The sequence below is a fragment of the Neomonachus schauinslandi genome, chromosome 5 (genome assembly GCF_002201575.2).
Source record: "Neomonachus schauinslandi chromosome 5, ASM220157v2, whole genome shotgun sequence".
Taxonomy (NCBI): Eukaryota; Metazoa; Chordata; class Mammalia; order Carnivora; family Phocidae; genus Neomonachus; species Neomonachus schauinslandi.
Window position 1 is genome coordinate 91,569,839 of NC_058407.1, and position 21,350 is coordinate 91,591,188.

Consider the following 21,350-nt stretch of genomic DNA (forward strand, 5'->3'; position numbering starts at 1 on the left):
TTTTAAAGCCTTAACGTTTAAAATTTCTTTGGGCAGAATATACTTTTATTAAAATACCAAGTTTGCAGCAGCACCGTCTCATTCCAGACGTTTAAGAGAAAAATTTTTCTAAAATGCTTGGAGCTGCTGCCCAAAGTACTGAATTAGCTCTGAAGTTGTCATCACCACCAGAGCCTCCTTAAAGAATAGTCCACAATTTATGTGCAAATTGCAGGTGCCAAATCATTTCCCTCCTAAATGCTTAGCCTCCGCAGCCAGAGGCTGACCAAGTGGAATCAAAAGACCCCGACGCTGTAGTCCAAGTTTTCCCAATACTGTTTGTGCGACCTTGGAGAAGTCAATTAGCCAAATAACTCTCATTTCCCTCTTCTGTAAACTAGAAGGGGTAAACACCTGTCCCACCAACCTCACGGCTGCGTCAGTGTTGTTAAGTGGAGAGGCTGCTCCAGAGCGTGGCCCGCTTCCTGCCGCCCCTGTCCCCCCTGTCTCCCCTCGCCCCCAGCGCCAGCCCAAGACAGAAGGAGCCCGGGACCCTGCGGTACGTGGTCCGCGGCTCCTCGGGAAAGGATGCTCCCCTCACCAGCCCTCCCCTTGGGATGGCGGCGACGCGTGCTCTGACAGTCACCCCCGCTGCAGCGCCCGCCCGCTCCCAGCCACCAGCCCCGCGTGCCTCCAGCGGTCCCTCCCTGGATTCTCCCAGGCTCACCCCGCGCCCGCGACCCCCGACCAGCCGAGCGCCCCTCTCGCCCCCTGGTGGCGACGGACCCCAGCCCGAGGGGGCTGCACCGGCTCGCCTCCGTGCGCCTGCAGCTACGCTGGGGCTGGGGCCAGGCCCCCGCCCGCTTCGCCCCCCGAGCCTCGCCTCCTAGTCTCCCGAGGCCCCGCGGGGGCGGGGTGGTCGCGAGGCTGCGACTCCTTACCGGGGAGCTTGAGCGCCCTGGACAGCACAGTCGCCATGGCGGAGGCCCCGGTGCGCGTGCGCGCGCCCGCGTTCTGCCGGGAAGAGTAGTTCGCAGCGGGCGGTGCGCGGGGCTGGGACCTGGGAAGGTGGGAGCCGCGGCAGAGAGGGGCCAGGGAGAGGCCCGGCCTGCGGCATCCGCGCCCACGTGCACGCTGCTGCGGGCTCTCCTCCCGGCCCCTCGGAGCGGGACCCCTCACCGGCAAGTCACTTTCACCACTCTGGAGTCTCACTTTCCTGCTCAGCGAAATGGGGTAATAATAACTACCCACCCCCCGCAGGCTTGCAGCGATAACGATATGAGATAGCAGGTAATAGAGGAGGCGCCGGTTGTGAAATGAGCGTGGGCTTTGGAGTCAGACAGACGGGATTTGAATCCTGCCTGCATCCCTTACTAGCTGGGCCATCTTGGGCAAGTCACTTGGTATGACTAAGCTTCAGCCTCATTTTTAAAATGGAGACACTACCTCATTCACAGGCTTACTCTGAGAATTAAATAAATCTGTTCACAACACACGGCACACAGCAGGCACCTGGTAAGTGTGTTTCTTTATGTTTCTTAGTAAAGGGCGAGGTTTCCTAGGGCTCTAACCCCCGTCTTGTGTTTCCAGTTCTCTCCAGGTATCTCCTGAACACTCTACCCTGCAGCTTCTAGCTTGAAGGGTCTAGGAAAAGGAACTGACCTGCTTCTTCCCCAAGAGATCAGCATTTTAGCGCAGGAATGCTAAAGATGTTATTTATCTTAGAGTTGCGCTGGTCTTAGAGGCCACATAGTCCACCCTCCTTGTTTCCCTGAAGAGAAAACAGATCCAGAAAGATGATGTGACTTCCTAGTGTCAAACAAAAGCTCTAAGATACCTCTCTCTTGGACTCCGCCTCATTCCCCTGAGAAACCGTCAGCAAGACTACCCTGAGTGTGTAATCCAAGAGAACTCTTAACAGCCATCCCATCACCCTCTTCCCCACGAAAACACATCAGGGACTCTGACAGGGCACAGGGTCTGGAGACAGTCCACTGAGCTCAAATCCTGACTCCACCTAGCTGCCAGATCTAAGGCTACTTGCTTATCTCTGCCTCGATTTTCTCATCAGCAGAATGGGGTTGAAATGGTTCCTATTCCACAGAATTGTCCTGGGAATTAAATGGATTCCTGCAAAGCACTTAGAAGGTGCCTGTCACCTGGTACAGGTTTTATAAGTGTTAGCTCTTCTTTTTACTAATAATTTATTCATTTTGACAATTTAATCATTTAATAACAAGTAATAAATTTCATAATAATGGGTTCGTAATTTATTCATTTAGTCCTTCAACGTTCTATAATACCCAAAGTTTTTACCGTTTGCCCCCTCTCTGGAGGTAGGATTAAAAGCCCTATTTTACATCTACGTAGGTCCTCTCTAAGGAGCAGCACTACAAGTCACAGTAAGCCAGTAGTGGCTTGCCTGACATCAGATTAGCTAATTGGAACACATTCTTGAGATATGAAGACTGAGGAAAATAACTTTAAAGTGAGCAGGTTGTAGGATAGGTCAGTTTTAGCTGCAAAAGAACAGGAACTTGTGTTTCTGGGAGAAAGCAGGGGGCTGGAACAGCCAAGTTACACAGAAGAGGAAGCAAAGAGGAAATCTGTTCACTTTTCATAGTGAAAGGGTATATTCTTATGTGATGGAAGTAAAATAAAATTGTACAGGTTAAAATTCGATTAAAATTTTCCTTCACGTGGTATAGTCACCAAAAGCACCGATATGCCTACACAGTTATGTGTGAGCACATAACTATATGTGAGTGTACACACATCCCAGACGTGTGTCATTTCCAGCCCCTCAGGTTTCCATGCCTAATCTTTGTGTCTCCCGAGGCCCCGTGGGGGCGGGGTGGTCACGAGGCTGCGGCCTCTAATCACCCCAGATTAGCCCTAATGATTTGCAGGGGGAAGCAGATGCTGAGGACTCCCTCCCTCCCAGCTCCCTGAGCAGTCCTCCTCTTTATTTTCCTCGGCCCTTCTGGAATTCTCCTTCATCCTCTACATCTTTTTGCATCTTAACACAGGACCTCGGGCTTAGAACAGTGTTTCTCAACTTGAATGTGATTTTTTTTTTCCAATTAAAGGAAAAAAACGCAGGCACCTGGGTGGCTCAGTTGGTTAAGCGTCTGCCTTTGGTTCAGGTCATGATCCTGGGGTCCTGGGATCGAGTCCCCCATCAGGCTCCCTGCTCAGCAGGGAGTCTGCTTCTCCCTCTGACCCTCCCCTCTCTCATGCTCTCTTTCTCTCTCTGTAATAAATAGATAAAATCTTTATTAAAAAAATAAATACAAATAAAGGGAAAAAAACCTCAAAGCAGCCTGCGAGTTCCTCTCTGGTTACCTGGCCACATGTGAGCGCCTTCACTGACCAAACACCCACTGAGGTCTCTGTGGAAAATGCAAAAACACTCTGGGCTTCCTGACTTCCCAACTTGGTTTACCTCCCCGAGAAGTAAACCAAGAAGAACAAAAAGCTGCGGAGGGATGCTTGTGGACAGCCTAAGCTGCCTGACTGTCGCTCCCGCTATGAGAAGCAGAAATTCTATTTCTGGAAGTCAGAACTGAAGCCAGAAGAGCCCCCCTCTCTTCTTCCTACATTGGCCTGAGGTGGCAATAGTCTTCCCCACCTTCCAAGGTTCAAATACTTGGTAGAGGGAACCCATATTGGCTGGCTCTTATTACCTTTGTGATAGCCCAAGTATTGCTCAAAATCTCTGAGCATCCTACATGGGCTCGAGATCAAATCTGGTCATCTAATCCTTAACATTCCATGACCACTGTCTCCACGTCTGCTGGTTCTGACCCTCCGACTAGCTTTCCCCGCTTCCTCGTGGAACCAGTACCTCTGTGTCCGCCAGCAGATCCCGCCCCTTCCTGCTGGTACCACTGAGACTTCCCGGCCTCCTGGCCATTTCTACTTCCTTTTAAAACTGCTCCTTCTTCCTCTGTCTCCTGCCAGTCAACACCACTTCATATTTCAGGGATGTTAAAATGGCAAAGCTGTGCAGGGCAGGGAAGACTGCCTCTCTTCTGGTTTTATGTTCCTCTTAATTAGAAAAAATACAAATGCTATGCTGCCTCTTCTTCAAGGTCAGATGCAGTATTTTCATTGAACAGACTTTCCATTTTTACTTAGTAAGTTAATCAGGGCAGGGTTATTGCTCTTAACGAACAACCTCACAATTTCAGTGGTTTTAGAGGCTAAGTGTTCATTTGGGCTCATGTCACAGTCAAAGTGAAAATGGGGATAGGCAGCGATGGGGGTTCTATTCCTCCCAGTTATTCAGGGTTTCCATCTAGGGCTTCTTTCTTCATCCTTAGGCCTTGGATTCCTCCACTGGATTATTTGCATCCCCAGTCAGGCAGGAAGTTTTCTGGGCCAGGCCTGGAGGTGGTATATGTGACTTCTGCCCACATTTATTTGGCCAGAACTCAGACACAGAACATGTATGCCAGGAAGGTATGAGCCCAGGAAGAAAAGGAAATAATTTAGTGAGTATCTATTCAGGCTGTACTATAGTAGACACCCTACATCTTTATGGGATACAGACCTGAGTTCTTGGTAGCGGCGAGGGGGTTCGGCACTCCTCTACTTAGAATTACCCCTCTCCTCTAGAGACTAAAGCTTTGTTTCTGAGCTGAGCTTGTTGTCCTGAGTGAAGACTTTCCACTGTGTGTAAGGTCTCTCTAGGGGCCATTCCTACATCTGGCAGCAGGGCATGGATAAGTCCAAACCCACTGGCAGACCCATCTCAGGCTCAGAGTTCTACCCTCTGCTACACTGGTGCCAAAGACATAATATCAGGAAGCAATAATAAGATTTAAAAAGCAAAAAGAAAAGCAAATAGCAATGAGAGCAGGGAGATTGAGAAGAGTAAAGGAGGGGCTCAGCAATGCCCATGTCAAGGGTCCTATGGAATCAGCCTTGCATTCAGATCAGGAAGGTCTAAAAGGGCAGGTACATGAGGTATATTCACTTCTCATCACAAACAACTGGATTCTATGACCAGGAGTTGCGTGGCTTATGGTGAAGACAAATAGGTTTATGTTCTCAGAGTGTTCTTTAATCAAACACAAGGCCCATCCAGCTTGGATTCATACAGACTTCCAGTCTACAGAACTTTCTAGAGTCTCGACTATAAAATGCCTTCTGGGCCCTGAGATTTAAACAAAGGCTTCTTCTTAAGTCTCTGGCTGGAACATATGTTTAAGAATGACACTATAATTAAGGACAGACCTGCCCAGGACAACTTGGCTCCCGTTCCTCTGGACCTTCATCCTAGCTTGTGGTAGTAATAGGCGTGCCAATAGCTACCGTTTACTGAACACCAATCTCCTACAGGAGAGGACATTGTTTTGGACCCTTGCCAACCTTGACCCAAAACTCGGCCCTTCACCAGCTTTCAAAAAAAAAACAACCAGTGAACCAAGTATATTGTGACTTGTGTAGTTTTCCTGAAGATTTAAGGGGTTAGGGGTGGAGTCACAGGGGACACATAGCATTTCACCAAAAATATCTGTGCGACACATCTCTTCTCCCGGGCCCTTGCTCCTACCTCCATCACTGTGTCTTCCTCTACCAGGGCCCTCTTGTGTCTGTCCCACTTTTAAGCTCTTTCTTCTCCTCCCTTTTCTGCCTCCTGCTACCATTAGCCTCGACAGGAGGCTGGAATCTCACCTCCATCCTACAGTGGGCACGATCTTTGCATGAAGCCATCTACCTCACACAGTGGGCAGTCTGACATAATGTGTGCGATGTTGTCCCTTAGGTCTTACCACCCCAATCTTACAATGAGGATGTATAAGCTGGATGGATAAAGCCACTGGCCCAAAGTCTCACAGTTCCTACATGCTGGAAGGAGGATTCAAATGCAGGTTTGTCTCGTTTTTAATCACAAGCAGGGATATCAAATACATGGCACATGGACTACAGTTTGTCCTTTCTTCATCCCTGGCACACATCCATCACCACCATATTCTTTCCCAGTGAGCCTACACACAGCTTCCAAATCCTTAACTCAGCTATCTGGGGAGCCAGGATCTATTAATTCGATTTGGCCTCAAAATTAAAAACTATTTGTAACCCCTGCCTCACTCACAGCATAGTAACCACACTAAAAACCCCTTTAAAGATGGTCCCTGATTCATGATAGAAGTTCAGGGTTAAATGTAGCTGATGTTTGGCCAACAATTGCTCTGAGTGGTTGGGACTCCTAGCTGATTAGTCGGATAGGTTCTGATTGGCCAGGACCTATGTGGTACTAATTTGTTAACATTTAGACTATACCCCTGGTTGAGTCTTTTTAGTTCTGCACTTCTAGCTCACTGGTTAAGTCCTAAGTGATGCTCTAAAAGTCAATACATTAGGGTACCATGGGTTGTGTAACTGACTTCTTTTTTCTGCCCTTCTTAGACTATTTATCACAGACAGCTGTGTGTTGTAATGATTTGAATATGTTTCTACCATATTAAAGCTCCCACACTAAATGTTAAGTTCTTAAAGCATAGAAGTGAGATTCATGTGTCTTTTTTAGCCCTATACAATGCAGAGCACACTGCCCTCAGATGTCTATTGGATAAATGTGAATTCACGAATGACTCATGTGAGAGTAGAATGAAATCAACTCAGAAAAGAAGTTCTTTAAAAATGAGAGAAGAACCCCAATATTTATAGCAGCAATGTCCACAATAGCCAAAATATGGAAAGAGCGCAGATATCCATTGACAGATGAATGTATACACACACACACACACACACACACACAGCCATCAAAAGAATGAAATCTTGCCATTTGCCACTATGTGGATGGAACTAGAGGGTATTATGCTAAGCAAAATAAGTCAGAGAAAGACAAATACCATATGATTTCACTCATATGTGTAATTTAAGAAACAAAACAGAGGATCATAGGGAAGGGGAGGGAAAAATAAAGTAAGACGAAATCAGAGAGGGAGACAAACCAATAAGAGACTCTTAACTATAGGGACCAAACTGAGGGTTGCTGGAGGGGAGTAGGGGAGGGGGATGGGGGAACTGGGTGATGGACATTAACGAGGGCATATGATGTAATGAGCACTAGGTGTTATATGCAAGTGATGAATCACTAAACTCGACCCCTGAAACTAATAACACAGTATATGTTAACTAACTGATTATAAATTTTAAAGAATGAGAGAAGACTTTTTATAATTAAGACAACTTTTTTTTTCCCCTAAGTTCACATTGCCAGATTCATGTAATCCAAATGTTCTTAAGTTCTTTCATCACTGCTCTTCCTACCATTGCCGTGGTGCAAGCATCCAGCCTGCCTGACTTCAGGAAACCTGGTCGCTTTGAAGGTTTGTCCCTTAGTAGTGCTTACACACACCCCATATGCCTCATGCTGCCACTCGCCCATCCCTCTGGTTAGGTGGATTGCACTTGTCTGATCATTACTTTTGGCATTCTCATCTCTGCGTCCCCATCAGGCATCATTGTACAGAATAAGAAACATTAACACTTATCTCAAAACCCCCGCTCCTGGAGTCCACAGACTCTATATCCTTCTCAAGGGGCCATTCCTGGCCAATTCTTCCAGCAGAGCTGAATGTAAAATAGTGAACCAAACCAGCAAGATCCTTGCCTTTGAGATCCTTGCAATCTATTGGGGGAGCTGGACATTAAGCAACTAATAAAAAATGTATCATTGTAAATTGTGATAAGCACTATGAAAGAAAAGAACCCAGGATCATGAGAGAGAATTACAGAAAGAACATGGAAGAGGTAGAGGAGGGGGGCAGGAAATGGCTCTCTGGGACACTGAGACCCAAAGCACAGGTAAAAGTTGGCTGTATAAAGGCTGAAGAACAATGCATGTGAAGGCCTGAGTCAGAAAGGAGCTTGGTTCTTGGGAGGAAACCAGTATACCTGGAGGACAGTTGCAAAGAGCTGGAAGACTGTAGATGCGACAGTTGACCTACACCCAGCCTGACATCAGCAGCCAGCAGTCATGGAAGACGTGAGTTTTCTGACTGGTAAGTTCAGAAGAAGGAAAGAGGGCATGCTTAGCATAGCTGCTTCCGCTTTGGGACTCATTCATTCATTCATTTTTAAAATTAGTCACTCAACAAATATTTGAGTGACAGCTTCTTCCCAGGCCCTATTCTAGATGCTGGGGATGTGAGATCAAACAAAACAGACAAAACTCTTTGCCCTCTGGTGTATGTGTTTGTGGGAGCAGTGGATCCAGGCAGGGAAGAAGGTAGATAAATAAATAAAATATATGCTGTAGCAGATGGTGATATATGTTATGGAGAAATACAGAATAGGGAAGGGGAAATGAAGTATGGAACTGCAGGCAGTGAGGGGGGGCAGGGGCCCAATTTTAAATGGGATGGTTAGAGAGGGTAATATTTGAACAAAGATTTAGGGAGGCAGGATGAATAACAAGTGAAAAGTTTTGGAGGCAGAAGCCTGGCCCATCTGAGGACTAGCAAAAATGTGCTGGAAAGGGTGGTTCTAGGGAAAGATTAGTAAGAGATGCAATCAGATATGGCCAGAGCAGAAATAGGGTATGCAGTTTGTAGTCATCCCAAGTAAAGACTTTTTGGCATTTAGTCTGTGTTAAATAGGAAGCCTTTGAAAGTTAGGGGGCACAGAAGTGCTGATTTGACTTAGATTTCAAAAGGATTCCTTTGGATCACTTTGCTGTTCTGAGAACAGGCTGTGGGAATGGTAGGGGTGGTGAATGCTTTTGGCTACTGCAATAATCCCAATGAGAATTGATGGTGGTGGGCGCCTGGGTGACTCAGTCGGTTAAGCTACCAACTCTTGGTCTCGGCTCCGGTCATGATCTCATGGGTCGTGGGATCGAGCCCCTCATTGGGGCTCTGAGCTCAGCAGGGAGTCTGCTTGAAGATTCTCTCCACACACAGCCCCCCACCCAACCCACACCTCGGTCAAATAAATAAATAAATCTTAAAAAAAAAAAAAAGAATTGATGGTGGTTTAGACAAGATTGGTGGCAGAAGAATTAGGGAGAAGTGGTAAGACTCTTAATTCATTTTGAAGGTAGAGCCCACAGGATTTACTGATGAGTTGAATGTGAGCTGTGAAAGAAAGAGCAATTAAGGAGACTTTGAGGCTTTTGGCCTGAGCAACTGGAAAAGCAATGTAGGGGAGACAGAGGGAACCAGGAAAAGGGGAGATAAGGTTTGGTTGGGGGTGCGCCAAATTGGACATCCAATTAGACACACAAATGGAAGTGGCGATTAGGCAATGGAGTTCAGGGAGAAGTCCTAGGTAGAGATGTAAATTTGGGGGTTATTAGCATAGAGCCCATATGAAATCAGCTCAGAGAGTGAGTGTGGTAGAGGAGAGAAAGGACGGGGAGGGAGGGGAGAATGAACCCTGAGGCATTTTAATATTCAAGATCCTTGGAGAACAGGAAGAACCAGCAGAGGAAACCAGCAGGAGTAGCCAGTGAGATTAGAGAATAACCAGGAGAATTTGATGTCCCAGAAGCCAAGAGAAAAACATGTTTGGGGGTGGGAGTGTAATCAATAGCTTGAAATGCTGCAGAGAGGCCAAGGAAGAATAGACTAGGAGTGATCTGCCTACTTTCAGAGCATACATTTTGGTCTATTCTCTGCAGTTGTCCTGCTGGATAAGTCTCTCTAACTCAAAGAAAGAATTTGTAAGCCCTTTTGGCCACAGATCTAAGCCATGTCATTCAGTCTAGCTTTCTTTTAATAGTGAAGCTGATATTTTTATCTCCATCTTCCCATCCCTTTGATCTATCCTCAGTTCAGTCAGAGCTAGGCAGGGAAGATGGGTATTAATTTTTTGTCCCCCAAACCTTCAACAATCATAAATATTCTTTTTTTTATATCTCTGCCTGATAGGTATGAATATCTGTTTTCTTATACTATGTTTTCCAAATGATAGTATTTCCTCTTCTTGTCCTATCTTAGATTCTCTCCCAGGCTACTTTCTTCTTCTTTAGCTCAACTTTTAACACCTTTCATAGGAGCTGCAGATACCTTGACATGGACCGAGATCCTAATCCAGCCATGTAGTGATTCCTTCTTCTATTAGGTAGCAGATGGGATCAACAGACCATTCCTCATTATTGTTCTTAAACAAGGTACTGCAAGGTTCATCAACATTTTCCCAGAAGCCAGGCCGTACATCAGACACAAAGGAGAAGAAGGTGAATTTTTTTATAACTTCGCCATTAAAAGCCCCTCTTTCTGGAGAAACCACGTTTGTATCTTTTCATATATCTAAGAGGATGGGAAGAAACATGCCCCTTGGTGACCCAAACGAAGTAGAGGAAATGATGGGCTATTTCCATGAGCCCACAGTATCTGCTCTGAGCAAAGCAATATATGGAGTGAAAAACAATCCTAACCCTTGAAAGTCAGCAGGTCATGCCTGCAGACACTCAATTGTCCTTTCTCTTCCATGTCCTCATAGAAAAAGAAACACCGAATCTGGGCCAAGGATCACTGGGAGCTTTAAGAAAGACCTCCTCAGGAGGACAACGGGAGCCACAAAATCATAAGGGTGGTAGGCAATCCTCTGGTGGCCTCTGGCCCTTGGTATCTGAAATTTCTCTCTCAAGGTCAAAAGCATCAAGGTGCAGTCTAGCTGAGATAGGGCACTGGCCCCAATTTTGAAAGAGCCCCAAAATAAACCAATTGAGATCTATTAGAGAGATAATAGTGCATGGGACTACTCTTGCATGAAATTAAACTTATTTATTCTTCATTCTTTCTTTTACCTTGGAGTTTAAGACCTTGGATTTTTTGTTGTTGTTTGCCTTGTCAATTGCTTTACAAACTATTAAGCAGGATTCTTAGATGTACATGAAGTTATTTTCTGATTATCATCACCAATACTTTAGTTTCATTCTAACCTCTCACCCAGGGGGTAAGATTTTATTCTTTTATTCAGGAGATTGTACATGAAGCTGCTTTCTCATGCCTGTGAAAAACACTTATTTTTATTTATTTACATAAAACTTTTTCCTTTAAGATAAGTAGATTTCTGATAGTGGGCATATCACGTAACGTCAACCCATTCTTTAAGAGTACAAATTTCTTTTTTTCCCCTCAGCCTTAAATACTTATGATTGAATTCCCTTATTGAGAAAATCTGGGTGCATCTTCTCTCTTTCACCTTGAAACTGGGCTAGAAATATTAGACACTGGAGAACGTATTACCTTTTGGCTTTCTATTATATAATTCTTTCCAAGTGGAATAACAATTTAATTTTCAATCTATCATCATTATGCAGGTTTTAAAATATTAATCTCATTGATAATATATCAGCTCCTCCAGTTCCTGGTACATAGTTAAATACATGTTCTCAAGTTTTCATTTTAATGAAGGAATAGAGGAGACAATTTGGCAAAAATCTAGTTTAAGATGGAATAAATAAAAAAACTTCCTTAACCTTAATCACACTCCATGTACTTGCCTCCGACATCCTTCATCCTCCAACTTTAACATCATGCCTTCTAAGTAAATCCAGAATGACAACTTCAGATGAAAAGACAGTAAGTACAGCCTTCACACCAGGGCAGACAGGGCTCCTGTTCGTATTGATGAGGTCCTGCTAGAAATATTTCCCCAGGTCACCCCCTACACCTACTAATAATCTCCCCACCACACAGAGCCACCCCACCTCACTCCCACCCCCGTGTCCAGTGTCAGCCTTGCTGAAAGGGATTTGAGGGGGTGGGGTTGTTTCTTTTAATAATACTGGATCTCAGTGTTGGAAGGGATTTCAGAGGTTTACAAATCTAACTCCCACCAAGTTAGAATTGCTTCTGTATTCCCCAGTCATTTAAATCCTGCACCATGTGACCCCCCAGCCAGCAACAGTAATGCTCCCTTCTGAAGCCATAGGGAACAAAGCCTAATCCCCGTGCCATGGCAATCCTTAACAGGCCTGAAATACGAGGCATGTTCTCAAGAAATTTCACTTGGTTATTTGCTCTTTTCCATCAAAAATGTTTTTCTTTCTCCCTCCTACCCTTTGCCTTAGGTATATGAAGTCTTGTCTCCCTGTGCAAGATGTTTCCTTTGACATTAACTTCTCCTTCAGCAATCAAGCCTCACATTGCTCAGAGAGAAGGCTTTTTATGGAGTTAATTCGTCCTTCCTCTCAAAAAGGTTTTCTTTCAGTGCATGGGCTCTAAATCTTTACAGACTTTAGGTATGTACTCTAAAAACTGAAAATGTCCATTTCCGTGGTAGAAGCTTGAAGATAAAGAATGGCTCTTTTTATTTTTTTTTTAAAGATTTTATATATTTATTTGAGAGAGAGAGAGCAAAAGCAGGGGAAGCAGCAGTGGGAAAGGGAGAAGCAGTCTCCCCGCAAAGCAGGGAGCCTGATGTGGGGCTCCATCCCAGGACCCCGGGACCATGACCTGAGCCAAAGGCAGATGCTTAACCAACTGAGCTACCCAGACACCCCAAGAATAGCTTTTTTTTAGAGAAGAGAATGTACCCAGAACTACTTTGACCTATCCCATTCCATCATAGAACTCTCTCTTTGTTTCCCTTTCTATATTAACCTTAAAGAACCAAATTTTTGTTCTCATTTCTAAGAATGAAGCTCCTTTTTTCTTTAGTAGGCCAAACCTAAATAAGAGAAAGCACTTTAGAGAAAGGATTTTTCCATGTTTTTCTGCCTATCCCATATAATCCCTTACAAATTCTTTTTTTAGCCTTAATTTTAGTCCTGCAGCTCTGTTCTATTATCTGAGAAATTGTTGATTACATTTTCTTCCACTCTTCCGGTCTTAAAGATCAGGGATGCAAGAGTCCATTTGCTTCTGTTACAAATGTATTGCTTTTTACACCTTAGCCTTATAGATCTGTGGATTTGTTCTCTCTTTTAGTGAATGAGCAAAAAATACAAACTGGCAATTTAGAGAATAGATATAACTGGGACCAATAACCGGGTACTACTTATTCAGATTATATGTATAATGTTTTCATTTTAAAAGAATAAAAGAAGGGTATGGTTCATTTAATTTTATCTTTTTGTGTATCATTTCAATGAAATAAAAATGTAATTTGTCACATTTGGGGGAAGGGTGGGCAAAATAGGGGAACGGGATTAAAAGGTACAGATTTCCAGTTATAAAATAATTAAGACACAGTGATATAATGTACACATAGGGAATATAGTTAATAGTATGTAACAACTTTGTGGTGACAAACGGTAACTAGATTTATTATGGTGAGTACTTCATAATATGAATAAATGTTGAATCGCTGTGTTGTATACCTGCAACTAAGTAATAATACAGTATGTCAACTATACATCAAAACAAAAGTTTTGATACAAAGGAATACATGATATAAAATATATGTTACAGATGTAATTATTTAGTGGTCATCCCTGAACTTGATACCCAACCCAAGAACTAAAACATTCCCAACAGTTTGTAGCCATGTGTTTATTCCACTTCTGCTTCCCACAAGTGACAACAATATACTGAAGATGGCCTTTCAATTTCCTTACTTTATGAAAATGTTTTAAGACATGTGGTTATATACCTAAACAATAGCTATTTAATTTTGCTTGTTTCTGATTTTATAAAAATGGTATCATACATATATCATCTTCTGGATTTGCTTTTTCCTTCAACAAACTATTTCAAAGATTCATCCATGGAGCTATATTTCACTACTTTTTCTATTGTACAATATTCCATTGGGTGAAGGTGTCATAATTTGTGTTGCTATTCTCCTGTTAATGTGTGTTGGTTGTTTCCATATTTTTCCCATATGTAAGAATGCTATTGTAAGCATTCTTGTATTTGTGGGGAAGTTTTCCTGGGATAGATACCTAGGGATGGAATTGCTGTGTTGAAGGATATGCAAATGTACAGCTGCACAAAAAAAAATTAAAATTTAAAATTTAAAAATTTGAAAATTTAGGGGTGCCTGGGTGGCTCAGTCAGTTAAGTGTCTGAGTGTCTGGTTAAGTGTCGGACTAAAAAAAAAATTTTTTTAATAGCAATTTGCTTTTGAAACTAGTACTAATATCATTCCCACTAGCAATGTGTAAGAGTCTTTGATGTACATACATCCCGGCCAACACACGGTATTGCCAAGACTTCTTTTTGCTAATAAAAGGGTATATGCAGGAGCGCCTTGGTGGCTCAGTCGGTTAAGCGTCTGCCTTTGGCTCAGGTCATGATCCCAGGGTCCTGGGATTGAACCCTGCAAAGAGCTCCCTGCTCAGCGGGGTGTCTGCTTCTCCCTCTCCCTCTGCCCCTCTCCCCGCCCCCCACCCCCACTTGTCCACGCTCTCTCTTTGTCTCTCTCTTTCTCTCTCAAATAAATAAATAAAATCTTTAAAATAAAGGGGGAGTATATGCAGTATGTAATTCCCTGATTACTAATGCGGTTGAGAATATTTTCATATGTTTCTTCTCTTATGTGCTTCTTTTTCTGAAAATTGTCAATTATATCTTTTGCCCATTATTCTACTGAGTTGTTTGAATTTAAAAAATAGATTTCAAAAAAATCTAATTTATTAATATATGTACAAAATGAATTTCAGTGACTTAAAATAATGACATAGATCTAAATGTACTAATATGGGAACATATCCATCATTCCATTAGAAGTTTCAGAAATATATATGTATACAGATGTGTAATGATCCTCTGTGTGTGTGTGAGTACATGAAAAAATGTTTAACGTATATAAAAAGGTGCAATGGACTGAATGTCTGTGTCCTCTGAAAATTCATATATTGAAACCTAACCCCCAGTGTGATGGTATTTGGAGATGAGACCTTTGGGAGGTGATTATATAAAGAGGGCAGAACCCTCATGGATGGAATTAGTGCTCTAATAAAAGAGACCCCACAAAGCTCCTTCACCCCTTTGCCATATGAAGACACAGCAAGTAGACAGCCATCTATGAGCCAGGAAGCCCAGATATGACACCAAATGTGATGGCACCTTGATATTGGACTTCTCAGTCTCCAGAACTGTGAGAAATAAATTTTTATTCTTTATAAGCCACCCAGTCTATGTTATTTTGGTTATAGTAGCCCAAATGGACTAAGATAGGAAAGATAAATCTAAAACTGTCAAAAGTGGTTATCTCTGGGAGGTATGTTGTGTTACATCCATGCGGGAGAGTACTGTTGTAGAACAACTTTCACTTTTGACTCTATTCAGTTGTATTAGTAGATAACAAGTGCATATTCCCTGTAAAAAAAAAAAAGTTAAAAAATTTTAAAGTTACCACCAGACCAGAAATAGAAAAAAGAAAATGTACTAAATCTATAGCGTTAATCAATAGAAATTATAGAAAATGTAGACATTGTTTTCTATCAAAATACTTTTCTAATATCTATTTAAATTTTATTAACCTCAAATGATGTCATGTAGTTTAATTATATAGTCTAGTGGTGATCGTGTTTAACATTGATTGCAATTTTCCTATAAAATAGTCTGTGATGAACTTTTATATCTTTCCCCTTGCATGTTGAAGACTAGGGCGATATCTCTTAAGGAGGCATTATACGTGTTTGCCACAGTAGAATTTCAGAGTTTTTATATTATAAGAATTCTTCACAAAGAATACTTTCCTTTTCCTAGCAGTATTAGTCAATATCTTATTTTCTCACCCAGCATGCCATTCCCAGCTTTGTTGAATGCCTGTTTTCCTCAGCTTGACTCTAATCAAGTTCAGTGTCTTTGGGGTTGTTTTCATAGAGTATTTGAAAGAGATGATAAACCAGAGTTTCCCCATATTTTCTCCTTTTAAAAAAAAATAAATATCCTTTTCCCTTGTTAATTTTAGAAATCAAATAGAATTTCTGCTTCCTGCAAAGACGGAAACCTGGCACAGATTGCTGGCTCCCTTCCTCAGAATCAAGTGAGGAAAGGCTTATGGGGGAGATGAATTCCAGGAAGTAATGACATTCATAGTCAGAAGGGCCGGGGAGGTGGGGGTGGTGCACCTGTAGCTGGTGGGGCACAGGTTGGCCACAGCCTGGGGCAGACGACCGGCAGGGAGAAGTAGGTTAGTGAGAACAAGTTTACATTTCCTCTTGCCTCTTCCTTACTCTGCTTTGAGGCCATGATTGTCTTCCTGTTCACCAGGGAAATCAATCAGATAGGGGCCCGGGGGATAAAATCAAGCAACTCAAATCTTAGCTAGAGTTAGGAGTTAATGAAGACAGGGGAGAGCTGACCACCAGCCTGAAGCATTTACACCTCTAATCCTTCACCTTCTTCCCTGGCTGTTAACTTCTATGTTAATATGCCTAGCCTGGAGCTTGTCCTTGAACTCCAGACTCGGGATAGAAAAGTGTTTACTCTAACTCTCCCTAGATGTGAATAGATATCTCCGACAAAATGTGTCTTCAACAAGACTCCTGATAGTCTCCTTAAAACCTGTTCTTCTTGCAGTTTTCCCCACTGCAGTAAGTGATGATTCTATCCTTGAAATTACTGATTTCAAATCTATTGGTGCTGTCTTCAATTTATATCTGGATAAATGCATACAGTGGAGAACCATGAAGCTGTAGAAAGGAGTAAAATTTCTGGGGCGCCTGGGTGGCTCAGTCAGTTAAGCATCTACCTTCGGGTCCTGGGATCAAACCCCACATGGGCTCCCTGCTCAGTCTGCTTCTCCCTCTGCCCCTCCTCCTGCTCTTGCAGTGACGCTCTTTCTCTCTCTCTCTAAAATAAATAAATAAAATCTTAAAAAAAAAAAAAAAAAGGATTTCTATATACCACTATGGAGTAAATTCCATGATGTTTATATTTAGTTCAGTGAGAAAAGCAAGGTACAATATAAAATGTATACTCTTCTACATTTTTTATCTTAAAAGTGAGGAAATATGAAAAAAATGCATACATTTTCAAAAGTGGAAGAATAAATTAAAATGTAGTGGGAAAATGGCTACTTTTAGGAGGAAAAAGGAAGCAGGTTAAAGGGAACAGGGTTAGAAGCTAAACTTCTCTGAATATACTTTGTTGTATAGCTTTTAACTTAGAAACCATGTAAATGCTTTACATAATTATAAAACAAAATTAAATCAAGATGGGAAAATATCAATCCCTGAAAATTAAAAGACAAAACATCAAATATATCAAGTTGATGGCTTAACTATATAGAGAAGATTTAATTCAGTAATTTCAAAATATAGCAATTTGACTGTATTTTCCCAGTGGGATGTATTCTAAAGGGAAAATAAAAGAAAACTTAAATTGTATTCAGGGGTCATATAGCTAATAACAATAGTATGAAACTATTATAGTCATGTACATAATAGGAGAAAGCCAATATGTAATTTGCTAATGATATTTGGAACTATTATATATGCACACAGAATAAGCTAAAGTAAATTAAGTAATCATGTTAATGAGTAAGAGTAAAGAGATACAAATATAAAATAAAATAAATTAGGTGAAGAAAAACTGTAATGTTTTATTTGAATTCGAAGTATGAATATTAACTGATGAGGTACTTTTCTCTTCCATACAAGAGTACATATTTCTAGTTCTGTCCAAGGAAAAGGCGTAGAAGTGATGGCCAGCCCAACGAGGACCCCTAGCGCCCAGACTGAATCTCTGAATACTACTTCTCAAGAAAAGCAACCCCAGACCTCTTTAGGCTCCTTGAAAAAATAGATGAGTTTCTATTGGGAGCAGGAATGGGCCTGGAATACCTAGTCTTGCTAGAAAACAAGGAAGCTGTTAAAGTCCACTAGAGTCATGTTGAAAGGTCACAGGAACCAATCTGAAGGAGCTCCCAATGGTCAAAACTGAAACAATTTGAAAGGGCTCCCAATAGCCAAAGATGGAATTTTATCATTAAGAATAATGATTGTAATACAGTGAAACATAAAAAATATGTTGAAATCCATAAGTTTATAATGATACTTAAAAAAAAAACTTTATTGGGGCGCCTGGGTGGCTCAGATGGTTAAGCGTCTGCCTTCGGCTCAGGTCATGATCCCAGGGTCCTGGGATCGAGCCCCGCATCTGGCTCCCTGCTCAGTGGGGAGCCTGCTTCTCCCTCTCCCACTCCCCCTGCTTGTGTTCCCTCTGTGTCTCTCTCTGTCAAATAAATAAATAAAATCTTAAAAAAAAAAATGTTTCCTTTAAAAAAAATAAATAAAAAATTAAAAAAAACCTTATTGATCACTTTTAGAAGACACAAAAGGATGAAATAATTTTTCTAAAAACTGCAAATGCAAGAGAGGTAATAATACCCCATGGGTCAATCCTCATAGAACAAGAGTCAGTGATATTGCCTTTCTTCCCATTCAAACAGACAACTCTTACACACATTCTTCCCTAGCAGGATTAACCTCTAATTCCTCACAGTGGATCAACTCAGTGAGGTGCTCTTAGGTTATCTGTTCCTCCTTTCCGGCTTCATTCTTCCTTCTTCTGTTCCTTGAAAGATCGTTTTCCAAAATAATGACCATCATGCAAGTCCTTGTCTCAGGCTCTGTATTTTTGAAGAACATGGGCTAAAACAATTGGTAGTAGAAGTAGGTGGAAAGCAGACCCTCAGAATGAGATTCTGGAATGCGGTCACTTAACAGGTCAGCCAGGGGTAAGGACTCCATTATTGGTGATAAGTGAGAAGGAAATAATTATAACGACTGTGGAGTTGGCTGGCTTTTGTTCATGGCCTGAGAAGCCTTGAAGAAAAAAAAAATGAAAATGAAAATGAAATCCGGGGACGCCTGGGTGGCTCAGGCAGTTAAGTGTCTGCTTTCAGCTCAGGTCATGATCCCGGGGTCCTGGGATCGAGCCTGTTTCTCCCTCTGCCTGCCGCTCCCCCTGCTTGTGTGCTCGCACTCTCTCTCTCTGACAAATAGATACATTTTTAAAATTAAATTAAAAATAAATTTTAATTTATTAAATTTAATAAATTTAATAAATTTTTTAAAAATTAAATAAAAAATAAATTTATTTTTAAAAATTAATTAATTAATTAAATTTTAATTAAATTAAGAATTTTTTAATTTAAAAAATTAAAGTTAAAAAAAGATGGGCTCTGGTTAACCAGACAACTTAAGACATCCTGGGAAAGTGAGAAAGCCTCCATGGCAGTGTTTAAAGAGGTGCTTATACTTTGTTGCCACAGCGGGCAGACTCTGCTGAAAATCAAGTCCAGGATTTTTTACTAGGCTAGCAGAGCTCAAAGAATACTAAACAACAGCCTAAACAGGTCTCATATGAAGGTCAAGGACCTGATATGATGAGAGTGAGAATCAGAGACCTAGGACAGGGATATCAGGGTACATAAGCCTAACAACCTTGAACCCTGATAGCTCTTAATCCTCCCGGTTGTATGAGCTCCCTCCCCCTTGCTAAAAGAGAACAGCCTCCATTCAATTGGAAGCTCCCCAAAGACCCCAGCTGAGGGAGGTACATCACAAAATGGTGCTTATCCCTCTCAAGATCTGGCTTCATCTTTTCTAACTTTCTTCAACCAATGACTAGGGAAAAATCACAGCACAACCCAAATGGGTAATTCCTCCCCTGGAAACATGCTGTATACAGTGAATTTGAATACCTGGCCAACATATACCAGCAGGAACTAGGGCATGTGTGGGAGTGAAGCTCAAAGATGTTAGATGGGAACAGAAGAATTTAAGGCAGGATAAGAAGCAATTACTGACAAAGGAGCACTCTTTTATGAACTGGGGCTCCTGTTCTGATAGAGACACCTGAAGTCAGTCCTCAAATGCTGTTGGGATGACTCCTTGAAGCTTGGACACAATGTTGGTCTGCCATGAGATAAAAATGCTGAAATTGCCCAGACAGAGTATTGAGGAAGGTGTTAGGAAGTTCAGGAAGGTATAGATGTTGGAATGATTGGTATATGAATCCGAGAACCTGTTGCCTAACTAGGTTCCCCAGGAAGGACCAGAGGGCACTCCCATCACAAGAGCAGTAAGAGATAACACTGGTGATGGGGCATCAGGATCTTCGAGAAGTTCAGTAGTAACTGTCCTCCCTACATCACAGCTGACTGCAGGAGATTCTGCCATGAAACTGGGCTCTCTATTTTCAACTGGGGTGACAGGATTCCAGAATAGCAGAGGCCAGATGGTGGCACCTAATCTTAAAACTCAAGGTGAACACAATTACTGTAATGCAGACCAAGGCTGGAATTAGTCGAGGTCCCTTGACCTGCCAGGACCTGCAGCAATGGCTAATAGACCGTGGTGTTACCAGGAACAATACAGATGAGCAACAGATTAGAATATTATTTGGTTTATATAACCACACAGAAATTGAAAGCTTGTGAGTACAAAGTAGATATTACTCACCACAATGGGTACTTGCAATCTCATTTTTCGGATCTAGGGCAATTCTGAGCCCCAGAGCTTACTGACTGTAGAGGAACCTAAGCAACCTGCCATTATTTTCTAGAAATACTAGGGAAAGGGGAATACCCAGATTTTTTGAAGGCTATTAGACACACAGTCTGGCCTGATACTGATGCCAGGGCATTATGCCACCATAATGCCTAGGCTACAGGAGAAGCTTCTGAAAGCCAGGAGACAATGGGCTCCCAGCCCAAGTCTGTCTCACAGTGGGTACAATGGGTCCATGAACCTACCAGTGGTTGTCAGGTCCCTAAGTACATCCTTGGGATGACTATACTTAAACACTGGGTATATCCTCAATTTTTTTCCTTGACCTGTTGAATTAAAGTCATTGTGGTAGAAATGGCCAAGAAGAAGCCTCTGAAATCACCTGCCTCCTCTGTTAGCCATGACAGTATATCATAAGAAATACCACAGACTGTGAAGAATTACAGAAATTAGTTCCACCTTCAAAGAATTAAAAGAGGCAGGGATGGCAATCCTCATCGTATCCCAGTTTAATTTACCTTTCTAAGCCTGAAAAAAAAGAAAGCAGTTATAAACATAGTTGATATTCATCTAAATATATTCATAAATACACTAGTTAAATGACAGAGACTGTCAGAGTAGATAAGAAAAACAAGGCCCAACCATGTACTCTTTACAAGGCAAGAAACCCACTTTAATTATAAAAACACAGTTAGATTAAAAGTAAAGTGATGGAGAAAGATAGATATAGATAATGCTAATGTTAATGAAAAGAATGTTGGAGGAGCTATATTAATTTTAGAGAAACAGACTTCGGAACAAGGAAAAATTTTAGGAATAAAGAGGAACACTACATGACAATGGAGCTGATTCTCTAGGAAGATATACTAATGTAAACATGTTCACATCCAAGCTGAATGGAGAAACAGACAAATCCACTATTATAGTTGGAGACTTCAACACTTTCTTCTTAGTAATTGATAGATCAAGCAGGCAGAAGACCCATAAGGATATG

General features: G+C 42.0%; 1 protein-coding gene across 1 annotated transcript in view; it reads right to left on the minus strand.

The window, feature by feature from the left end:
* The window catches only part of FAM234B (family with sequence similarity 234 member B), a 31,702-nt gene extending 30,745 nt beyond the window's left edge, over positions 1–957 (minus strand). Inside the window, exon 1 of the mRNA XM_021690453.1 lies at positions 921–957. Coding sequence (XP_021546128.1) covers positions 921–957 — 37 coding nt within the window. The remainder of the gene's footprint in view (positions 1–920) is intronic.
* Between the last annotated feature and the right edge of the window lie 20,393 nt (positions 958–21,350).